This window comes from Hyperolius riggenbachi, chromosome 4 (genome assembly GCF_040937935.1).
Source record: "Hyperolius riggenbachi isolate aHypRig1 chromosome 4, aHypRig1.pri, whole genome shotgun sequence".
NCBI lineage: Eukaryota > Metazoa > Chordata > Amphibia > Anura > Hyperoliidae > Hyperolius > Hyperolius riggenbachi.
Window position 1 is genome coordinate 79,929,350 of NC_090649.1, and position 12,041 is coordinate 79,941,390.

The window sequence follows — 12,041 nt, forward strand, 5'->3', positions numbered from 1 at the left end:
GTTCGCCCGAACGGCTCAATGCCTGGCCGAACAGGGCCCTGTTCGGCCGAATACGGCCCCCCTATGGGGTCGCAGGCATAAGGGGGGAGCATGCCCCGATCGCGGGGGGGGGGGGGTGTCGGAAATTCCCCCCACCCCCTCCGCTAGCGCTCCCCCCTCTGCCCGCTTCCCCATACAAAAGTTTAAGGAAAGTAAAATAGTACCGGTGGTAGTGGCTGGCAGTGGCACTGTGGAGTGAGGAGGAGGAGTCCGGAGAGTGACGCATTGAGGGAGGCCGGGCAGCGGGCGGTTCAGCGGTAGTACCCTTGTGGTACTTCCGCCCTTTCTCTGACCTCACGTCCTCTGCGTGATGACGCATACGAGGGTACGCGTGACGCGTACCCTCGTATGCAGAGGACGTGAGGTCAGAGAAAGGGCGGAAGTACCACAAGGGTACTACCGCTGAACCGCCCGCTGTCCGGCCTCCCTCAACGCGTCACTCTCCGGACTCCTCCTCCTCACTCACTTCACAGTGCCACTGCCAGCCACTATTTATTATTATTATTATTATTATTATTATTTAGTATTTATATAGCGCCGACATATTACGCAGCGCTGTACAGTGTATATATATATATTTATCTTGTCACTAACTGTCCCTCAAAGGAGCTCACAATCTAATCCCTACCATTGCCATATGTCTATTTTATGTAGTGTAAGTACTGTAGTCTAGGGCCAATTTTTAGGGGGAGCCAATTAACTTATCCGTATGTTTTTGGAATGTGGGAGGAAACCGGAGTGCCCGGAGGAAACCCACGCAGACACGGAGAGAACATACAAACTCTTTGCAGATAGTGCCCTGGCTGGGATTCGAACCAGGGACCCAGCGCTGCAAGGCGAGAGAGCTAACCACTACGCCACCGTGCTGCCCACTACCACCGGTACTATTTTACTTTCCTTAAACTTTTGTATGGGGAAGCGGGCAGAGGGGGGAGCGCTAGCGGAGGGGGTGGGGGGAATTTACGACCCCCCCCCCCCCCCCGCGCGATCGGGGCATGCTCCCCCCTTATGCCTGCAACCCCATAGGGCCCCCAAAAGCGGGATGTTCGGGGAGTTCGGCCCGAACATGCCGAACATCGCGGCCATGTTCGGCGAACGTTCCCGAACCCGAACATCCAGGTGTTCGCCCAACACTAGTGGTATTTCAGCAGTAAGCATAAGGTAAATAAATAACAGTAGTCTTTAATTGTCTTCATAAGTTAGGATAGTCTTTGGAAGATGTTTTTGAGGGTCGGGAAGGTGTATTTGATTATGTAGCAATCTATGAAAAGTATATTAATAGGCATCCCTTATAAAATAAAATCCAGTAAATATCTGGAGTATTTTTTCTATTCTTTTCTATTACACAGCCTAAATAGGAACACCACTAAAACAGCAAAAGGAACTGAATAGGAACTCAACTAACAACTGCAAATGCATACAAATTGACTATACCTCCAGGTACAGGCAGGTCTTAAACAGATCGGTAAATTATGTGCTAACATGCCCCCTAATTTCCATGAGAATAGAGATTTTTAGTAAAATGAATGTAAATTACCACATGAATTAACACATTAATTACCACATGCGGTAAAACAGGACTAATATCTACCAGAATTGCTAAATGTCATTATCGTATGTGGTAAATTACCGTACATGCAGTAATTTGCTTGAACACCCTACCAGAATTGAAGCAAAAGTGTCAGAAGTGGCTGAAGTGTGAGGCCTTTATCTCCTAGCTGGCAATATATCAGCTTACTCATCTCAAGGTGCAGTTGACAAAGCAAGGGCACATGTCTTTGAGATCTTGCAGCATCCGCCTAATCTCGCACTAAGTGGCATTTTCTTGTTCCCCAAAATAAAAAAACATTCTTTAAGTGGAAGAATGGTTTAAAGGATATCCATGGTCAAAAATAAAGATTAAGCTTTAATTACCTGGAGCTTCTTCCAGCCCCTAAAAGTCTATCCGGTCCAGCACTGCAGTTCCGTTGTCCTCCCCTAACCCCAGCCAGGTTGTCAGCTTCTGCGTGGGTGTGACACATGCCTCTCACAATTGTGCTCTTCTGGCCGGGAGTGACCTGCGCTTGTGGGGTTCAAGTCTTGTGTGATCTGCGCAAGTCAAGAATGCTGCTGGCTACGGGAGCGTGATCGCAAGAGGCGCACCCGTGCATGCTTAGAAGACCACAACCTGGCTGGCTTTCATCTGCGATCATACAGTGGTAACAATAGCACCCTGGAGGACAACTGAACTGCAGAGCTGGACCACATAGACTTCTAGGCAATGGAAAGAGTCCCAGGTAAGTAAAGCTTGCTTTTTATCTTTGACCTTGACAGGGGTGTAAATAGACTTAATAGGCCCCCCTCTTATGCAAAAATGATAGCATGGTTCCCCCTTGGTCCCCGAAACCCATGTGGATCATGTGATCAGGAGCCAGCCAATGGCAGCAGAGAGTTTTCTGCTGTGAACTAGCCTCTGGAAGCAGGAACAAAATTACACACGGATTTTGTGAGTGAATGGGGAATTTCTTTGATAATTGGCAACACTTGAGGTTGGGGACAGGTAGGTGGAGGGGCCTCCAAAACCTCTGGCCCCCTCTGCAATGGCAGGAGTCGCAGGGGTGATTGCTCCGCCTACGGACCTTGGATAGTTTTTGAGGTGCACTCTGCAGACTTCTAAGGTAATAATGGTATAAAATGTGTAAATCTGGATGGTGACTATGTAGAGAAGAGTTGAAATCTACAAATCAAAAGAAACTTTCCATCAAATTTTTTTTTTAAAGGGGATAATCAAAACCTTACGATACCCCCTTGTACAGAATTGGTAGACATCCTAACAATTACCGTGACAAATGTAACATGACATTCATCAAGAGATTCAGCAAACAGTTCAGCATTTAATCAATAATGACTGAAGCCAGACCAGTGCAAAAACAAGCTTGCAATCAGTTGATATGGGTGCTGCCCTTTGCTCTCCACTTACCTTAAAGCACCACTCCAGCAACAAAAGTAAGCAGTTAAAATCTTATAGAACCGACAAGTTTTGGACTAGTCCATCTCCTCATGGGGTATTCTCAGGACTTTCTTTGTTTTCAAAAGTATTTCCTGAAATGCAATTTAACTGCCAAAATAGGAAGATACCAGCCAGCCTCCCTACTTACTTGCACACTATTTTGCCAGCTAGGCTGAGCTACTACCGCTCAGGAAATGCTTTTGAAAATAAGGAAAACCCTGAGAATCACCCATGAGGAGATGGACTAGTCCAAAACTAGTTCTGTCAGATTTTAGCTGCTTACTTTTTTCGCTGGAGTAGTCCTTAAATGCTTTGAATTGTTAACTACAATATGCAGCATTGACAGTTGTTAAGAAAATGCAGGTAAAGTCACTCACCTCTGTGTTCCCCATTGAGGACAACAAACCGTTATTACTAAGTCTCCAAAGCAGGAGGAAAGTTCAGAGAGACTTCTGAATGTAAACTAGTTTACATACTCCATATACACAGAGTAGGATGAAGTGAGAAACGTTTTCTCTGAGGAACTTCGTGATGATAGAGTGCAAAGTGAAAACTGCTGTCTTTTCTGTTGTGATACAACCCTGGCAAATGTTCACTCCTTCTTTCTGTGAGGTCACAATGAGTTCAATAGTTTAGTTTCACTTTCAAATAATCAGACCAAAGTGAAATAAAATGTAATCTGATCCGTTAATAGCTTAATAAGTTACTTATTCTACTAGTGAGGATGTCAGTGAGCCAGAAATGTGATATAACGAGCAAATTAGCACCCGTTAAGGTGGCCACAAATGATACCATTTTTTACATTTCTTTTCAGTTCAAAATTTACAATCACTTTTTCTGATTGACTGCAACATTTGAAAAATCTGACCAATGTGCCACACCTGTGTTAAATTTTTCTCCAAATGTGAAAAAAAAAATGATTGAACACTCTGAAACAAATTGCTTGCACCACTAGATTACAAAATAGTTCATTTACCACACACCATAAAATCTTGCAAACAAGTGATCAGAATTTTCTGCCACTCCCAAGCAAATTAATGGAAAATCCAATCGGAATTTTCACTTGAATAATCCAAAATATATATATTACTGTGGACACCTCAGGCTACCTAATATTGGGGGATACCTCCAGCTTCCTAAGGCCCCGTTCACACTTGCGGTTTTGCGAAAACCGCACCGGATGTCCGGACCGCACCGGAGCCGGATCGGACCTGAACCGTACGGTTCCTGTCCGGATCCGGTCCGGATCCGGTCCGGTTGCATACGGTTTCCGTGCGGTATGAACACGGTTGCGGTCCGGATCCGGATTCTTAAAGAGATAACAACCTGTATAAATACCTGGGGTTCTGGGAGGTCAGCAGAAGCTCTGGGGTCATTGTTGGAGACAGCTGGACGTGTGGAAACCATCCTTGGATACAGAGACAGCAGTTGGGACCATGGATCCAGTCATTTTTTACGCTTATTACCTGGGAATTCTCTCCTTCCTGTTGTTTACCTACTACTATGTGGGGAGAAGGCGTGCTCCTCGCAGGAGATGGTGGGTGCACCCTCTACTAGCCAGGAGGCAGAGGAAGGGAGAGTTCCAGGCCCTCTACCGGGACCTCAGACGACACCCACAGAAGTTCTACAGCTACACTCGGATGTCTATTCCCCTGTAAGTATATAGGCCTAAATACACCAACCCCCACCATTCCTAAACACCGCACCCTCACCCCCACAACACCTCATCCCTGTATACCTAGCTAAACACACCACCCTGACCCCCACACCCCTGTATACCTAGCTATACACTACACCCCCACCCTCCACAACACTCCCAAACCTCTGTAAACACACCTCCCCCATCCTCCACCCAACACCTTGTCCCACAACATACTTTACAGCTTCTTCCTTTACATCTCCTGACAGGTTTGATACCCTTTTGGAGATGGTGAAGGATGACCTTAGGAAGAAGGATACCACGTTCAGGAGAGCAGTCACACCACAAGAACAACTACTCATCACACTGAGGTATGTAAAAACAAATTTTTTTATTGCAAAAACAACCACTTTCCAACATGGAAACATTCTTCCAACATGGAAGACAAAAAAATAACATATCAATGGTATAGCCCGGTCAGTTTTAAGGAACACCAACCACCAACTTTGTGCTGGAAGAGTTGCAGGGCATAGCTGCCCAAGTGTCTTTCGGGGACACCAGTACCTAATATTAAAGTGCTTCAAAAACCTAACCACTGGCACAGGACCCTCTGAGCCATGGATGAAGGACACAGGGCAGTGAAAAGGCTAGGCCTCTCACCGACCAGTCAAGGTGTCCTTCATCCATGGCTCCAAGGGTCTTGTGCAAGTGGTTAGGAACAAGAACAAAGTGAGGAGCAAGAGGAACCGATGGCAGAGGTGCATGACTACAGGTGCAGTGCAACAGGCACAAGGTTGTGACCCAGGTAGTGTCTTTCGAGGACACCAGGCCCTAATAAATTGAAGTGCTTTAAAAACCTAACCACTGGCACATGACCCTCTGAGCCATGGATGAAGGACACAGGGCAGTGAAAAGGCTAGGCCTCTCACCGACCAGTCAAGGTGTCCTTCATCCATGGCTCCAAGGGTCTTGTGCAAGTGGTTAGGAACAAGAACAAAGTGAGGAGCAAGAGGAACCGATGGCACAGGTGCATGACTACAGGTGCAGTGCAACAGGCACAAGGTTGTGACCCAGGTAGTGTCTTTCGGGGACACCAGGCCCTAATAAATTGAAGTGCTTTAAAAACCTAACCACTGGCACATGACCCTCTGAGCCATGGATGAAGGACACAGGGCAGTGAAAAGGCTAGGCCTCTCACCGACCAGTCAAGGTGTCCTTCATCCATGGCTCCAAGGGTCTTGTGCAAGTGGTTAGGAACAAGAACAAAGTGAGGAGCAAGAGGAACCGATGGCACAGGTGCAGGACTACAGGTGCAGTGCAACAGGCACAAGGTTGTGACCCAGGTAGTGTCTTTCGGGGACACCAGGCCCTAATAAATTGAAGTGCTTTAAAAACCTAACCACTGGCACATGACCCTCTGAGCCATGGATGAAGGACACAGGGCAGTGAAAAGGCTAGGCCTCTCACCGACCAGTCAAGGTGTCCTTCATCCATGGCTCCAAGGGTCTTGTGCAAGTGGTTAGGAACAAGAACAAAGTGAGGAGCAAGAGGAACCGATGGCACAGGTGCAGGACTACAGGTGCAGTGCAACAGGCACAAGGTTGTGACCCAGGTAGTGTCTTTCGGGGACACCAGGCCCTAATAAATTGAAGTGCTTTAAAAACCTAACCACTGGCACATGACCCTCTGAGCCATGGATGAAGGACACAGGGCAGTGAAAAGGCTAGGCCTCTCACCGACCAGTCAAGGTGTCCTTCATCCATGGCTCCAAGGGTCTTGTGCAAGTGGTTAGGAACAAGAACAAAGTGAGGAGCAAGAGGAACCGATGGCAGAGGTGCATGACTACAGGTGCAGTGCAACAGGCACAAGGTTGTGACCCAGGTAGTGTCTTTCGGGGACACCAGGCCCTAATAAATTGAAGTGCTTTAAAAACCTAACCACTGGCACATGACCCTCTGAGCCATGGATGAAGGACACAGGGCAGTGAAAAGGCTAGGCCTCTCACCGACCAGTCAAGGTGTCTTTCATCCATGGCTCCAAGGGTCTTGTGCAAGTGGTTAGGAACAAGAACAAAGTGAGGAGCAAGAGGAACCGATGGCACAGGTGCAGGACTACAGGTGCAGTGCAACAGGCACAAGGTTGTGACCCAGGTAGTGTCTTTCGGGGACACCAGGCCCTAATAAATTGAAGTGCTTTAAAAACCTAACCACTGGCACATGACCCTCTGAGCCATGGATGAAGGACACAGGGCAGTGAAAAGGCTAGGCCTCTCACCGACCAGTCAAGGTGTCCTTCATCCATGGCTCCAAGGGTCTTGTGCAAGTGGTTAGGAACAAGAACAAAGTGAGGAGCAAGAGGAACCGATGGCACAGGTGCAGGACTACAGGTGCAGTGCAACAGGCACAAGGTTGTGACCCAGGTAGTGTCTTTTGGGAACACCAGGCCCTAAATTATTAGTGCTTCTAAAACCTAACGACTGGCACAGGACCCTCTGAGCCATGGATGAAGGACACAGGTCAGTGAAAAGGCTAGGCCTCTCACCGACCAGTGAAGGTGTCCTTCACCCATGGCTCCAAGGGTCTTGTGCAAGTGATTAGGATCAACAAAGTAAGGAACAAGAGGAATCAAAGGCACAGGTGCAGGACTACAGGTGCAGTGCAACAGGCACAAGGTTGTGACCCAGGTAGTGTCTTTTGGGGACACCAGGCCCTAAAGTTCAAGTCCAGCAAAACCAAAAGTTAAAAAGCCCTGTGATGGTATCCTTCCTCCGAGGATCGGAGGTATTCAGAGGAGCATGTCCAGGAACAATTTGACTTTTTTTTTCAAATTGTATCGGCACCACTACTAGAAAAGGTGGGAGTTGCTGCCTGGAAATCTGGACTCTCTTGGGTGCTGGTCGTGGATGAGCTGGACCCTGACAGCGGTGGCCCATATTGACTGCCTCTGTAGCCGGTGTACATCTGTGATGATTGCCAGGTGGGCACCGCTGTTGGTTGTGGGGGTCTAAAAATTGGTGGTTGCAATAATGGCGTGTCCATGTGCTGTTTAATCACCTCCAGCAAATTGGAATGGCACGCCATCAGGTTTTGTGAAGGCACCTTTTCAAGATATGGTATTAGAGACATCACAGTGTGAAAACACGGGTGTGCCTGCAATTTCAGTAGTTCCTTGCTTTGTTGATGCATTTGCTGCATCATGTTCTGCAGCTGGCCCACCGACTGATGATGCTGCGCACGCAGTTGGTCGATTTCTCCTCTGTGCATCTCATGCATCATTTTAAGCTCGTCCCTGTAGTGCCCATGTACAGCGTCGAGCTCACATTGCAGTGAAGTGATGTGGGACTTGTACTGCTCCATGATATGGCCCCTGTCCTCATCTTGCAACTGCCGGGTTATGAGAGTTTGGTGGCTCTGAAGAATCCCGAGAAGTCCGGAGACAGCCCCGGACATCTCGGACTCTGTCTCTCTCCTTGTTGGGGGGAGGGTACCTCGACGCCTCACTGGTGTGGTGGTCCTCACTGGTGGTGTGGCAGCATCTTCCCGTCCTCTGGCCTGTGTCGGGGTTGCCCTGCGCGCTGGTTGTGCTGCAGTCTCTCGGTGCTCCTCACTTTGTTCTTGTTCCCCTGGAGCTTCCATAGCGGTCGATTGTGGAGGTTCAGCTTCTTCCACACTCGGTCCTGCAACCTCAACATCCAAGCTCTCTTCTGCCAAGTCATCATCAAAGGACGGAGTTGTGATGAAGGACTCCCTCCTCCTACTCCTCGCCTCGGGGAAATAGGTTACATCGGCGACGTCATCATCCACCAAGCTCTACTCACTGCTGAACCGTGCCTCCTGGGTCGGTTCCTCTTGCTCCAAATTGTCTTCAGTCCTGTAGATAAAAAAAATATTTATTGGTGTGCCAAACAGCATGTGGCGTCAATTCACAGAGCTAGCAAACACTAGCAATCACTTTATCACCCGTTTCTACCCAACATTTGATAAAGCTTGTGAGAAAAGTTCGCTAGCCATGGGAATTGAGGCCATAGCAATACATGGCCGAAGTCATGGTAAATGAGCTCTCAGTTCCTGCCCACAGTAGTGGTACTTACAGTCTAGGTTCCAGGCTTGCATTGATGAAAGACAATTGCTTGGCAAATTGGTAGTCTTTTTGTCGCCTTCCCCCGCCACTGCCACTTCGTTCGGCAAGTTTTTTCTTCCGTAGCCATTTCACATATGCATCCCGTATATTGCGCCACCTTGTCTTGTACCTTTCTCCTGTAACGACATGAAAAATTGATTTCGATTATTTCTCTTGTAGGTACATTGCAACTGGACAAACATATACATCGCTACATGTCACATTTCGTATTGGGAAGAGCACGGTGGCAGGCATCGTCGTGAGGACTTCGAGGATCCTTTGGACGCGACTGAGGGCCAGATACATGCCTGTGCCGGACACCACGAAATGGGAGGAGATCGCCCAGGGCTTCTGGACCGAGTGCAAGTTTCCTAATTGTGTTGGCGCACTGGATGGGAAACACATCCGGATTCAGAAACCCGTGGGGAGTGGCAGCCATTATTTCAACTATAAAAAATACTTCAGCATTGTTCTAATGGCAGTGGCAGATGCGGACTACAAGTTTGTGTACGTGGATGTGGGGTCGTACGGTAGTTCCAATGACTCTGGAATTTTCCAGCGTACGACCCTTTGCCGGCTGATGGAGGAAGGCAGACTGCGTCTCCCCCGTGACAGACCCTGGCCTGGGACAAGGGCACCGGCCTACCCCTATGTGTTTGTGGGGGACGAGGCCTTCGCCCTGTCCGACCATGTAATGCGTCCGTACCCAGACAGGGGACTTGATGCCAGCCAGCTACACTTCAATGCTCGGTTGAGCCGTGCAAGGAGAATGGTGGAGTGCACATTTGGGATCCTGGTGTCAAAGTGGAGGGTGTTCCACACGCCCATGCTGCTGAAACCGGGCAACGCAGTTGTCGTGGTGAAGGCAGCATGCATCCTCCACAACTTTGTGCGGCAGGAGGAAAGAGAGACTCCGGAACCCCCGAATGTGCTTCCACTAATGCCCCTGCGGAGGTATGCAACCAGGCCAAGGGTAGTGTCACTGCGGAACAGGGACCAACTGAGACTTTATTTTACCACACCACCTGGACGAGGGTGAATGTTTGGTTTTTAATATGTTTTGTTGAAATGTGTTTATTTTGGAGTTTCAAGTTTGAGTGATTTTAAATGTATTAATTTTTTACAATAAATTGATGTATAATAATTGGTCATTGTGTATGTTTTATGTGCACAGGTGGGGTACATCGCAGGTGGGTGGGATACATCACAGGTGGGTGGGATACATCACAGGTGGGTGGGATACAACACAGGTGGGGTACAGGTGGGTGGGATACATCACAGGTGGGGTACAGGTGGGTGGGATACAACACAGGTGGGTGGGATACATCACAGGTGGGGTAGAGGTGGGTGGGATACAACACAGGTGGGGTACAGGTGGGTGGGATACATCACAGGTGGGGTACAGGTGGGTGGGATACATCACAGGTGGGGTACAGGTGGGTGGGATACATCACAGGTGGGGTACAGGTGGGTGGGATACAACACAGGTGGGTGGGATACATCACAGGTGGGGTAGAGGTGGGTGGGATACAACACAGGTGGGGTACAGCGCAGGTGGGTGGGATACATCACAGGTGGGTGGGATACATCACAGGTGGGTGGGATACAACACAGGTGGGGTACAGGTGGGTGGGATACATCACAGGTGGGTGGGATACAACACAGGTGGGTGGGATACATCACAGGTGGGGTAGAGGTGGGTGGGATACAACACAGGTGGGGTACAGGTGGGTGGGATACATCACAGGTGGGGTACAGGTGGGTGGGATACATCACAGGTGGGGTACAGGTGGGTGGGATACATCACAGGTGGGGTACAGGTGGGTGGGATACAACACAGGTGGGTGGGATACATCACAGGTGGGGTAGAGGTGGGTGGGATACAACACAGGTGGGGTACATCGCAGGTGGGTGGGATACATCACAGGTGGGTGGGATACATCACAGGTGGGTGGGATACAACACAGGTGGGGTACAGGTGGGTGGGATACATCACAGGTGGGGTACAGGTGGGTGGGATACAACACAGGTGGGTGGGATACATCACAGGTGGGGTAGAGGTGGGTGGGATACAACACAGGTGGGGTACAGGTGGGTGGGATACATCACAGGTGGGGTACAGGTGGGTGGGATACATCACAGGTGGGGTACAGGTGGGTGGGATACATCACAGGTGGGGTACAGGTGGGTGGGATACATCACAGGTGGGGTACAGGTGGGTGGGGAACAGGTGGGTGGGCCACGGGTGGGTGGGCAACACGTGGGTGACACAAATCCATAGCAAAAGTTGAATACATCACAAGCTTAAACCACAAGCCCCCCCCAAAAAAAACTTCTAGTCAACATACCCTCTGTGCCTTGCTGTCTCTTGCTCAAGTTCTCAAAGTCCTCCACATACAGCTTGGCAATTTTTTTCCACAGGCCTCTGCATTTTTTGATGTTGCTGTGGTCCGCATCCCCCTTGTCCCACAGGGCTGGTACCTGCTGCACCTGTAGGATGAGGTCTTCTGATGTGTAGGGCCTCACCCCCTCGCTATCAGACTGATCCTGCTCCATATTGCTGCCAAAGAGCTCCAGCATGAAGTCACTGCTGCTCCACTCTGTGAACGCTGGTGCCATGTGGTCCCCATCCAAAATGGCCACCATACCATAGAGTCTGCATAGGAAGTGTGGTACAACATCCGGTTTTTATAGCCAGTGTGTTGTGCGCTCTCCGGTTCTCATTGGTTTCCATTGGCCGGATGCAACATTCCGGCTCCGGTCCGGATACGTCAGCCGGACCAGACGGACCAAAAAATAGCGCATGTTGGAACGGACGCCGGAGTCCGGATCCGGTCCGGCTCCGGTCCGGACGAAACGGACGCATGTGAACGGTCGCATAGACTTTCATTGCTATGCCGTGCGTCCGTTTCGTCCGGTCCGCATGCGGTCCGGCTCCGGCACGGCTCCGGCACGGCGATTCCGGATAGCAACCGCTAATGTGAACCGGGCCTAAGGGTTTAAGAGATACAGCTGGCTACTGAAAACTTGGGGCACTTTGGGTAGGAAGCAAATAATGCTGTAAAAGTTCTGAACCTGTTATATGAACTCTCAGAAAAGTTTTTTTTACCTCATATCTTTCATCTGTCTAAACCACAACTTCTCTAAGCTGCTCTGCATTAATGTCTCTGCAAGAGAACTGTATTAACAGTTATATTATACTTTGCAGATACGTTTATCCCTGGTCTTAAAGTGAACCAGAGACGAAGCACCCTC

General features: G+C 49.3%; 1 protein-coding gene across 1 annotated transcript in view; it reads right to left on the reverse strand.

The window, feature by feature from the left end:
* LOC137570392 (cytosolic phospholipase A2 gamma-like) overlaps window positions 1-3,480 on the reverse strand; it is a 140,602-nt gene extending 137,122 nt beyond the window's left edge. The window contains exon 1 of the mRNA XM_068279074.1: window positions 3,406-3,480. Within this exon, the coding sequence (XP_068135175.1) occupies window positions 3,406-3,420 (15 nt within the window). The 5' untranslated portion in view covers window positions 3,421-3,480. The remainder of the gene's footprint in view (window positions 1-3,405) is intronic.
* Window positions 3,481-12,041: the final 8,561 nt, after the last annotated feature.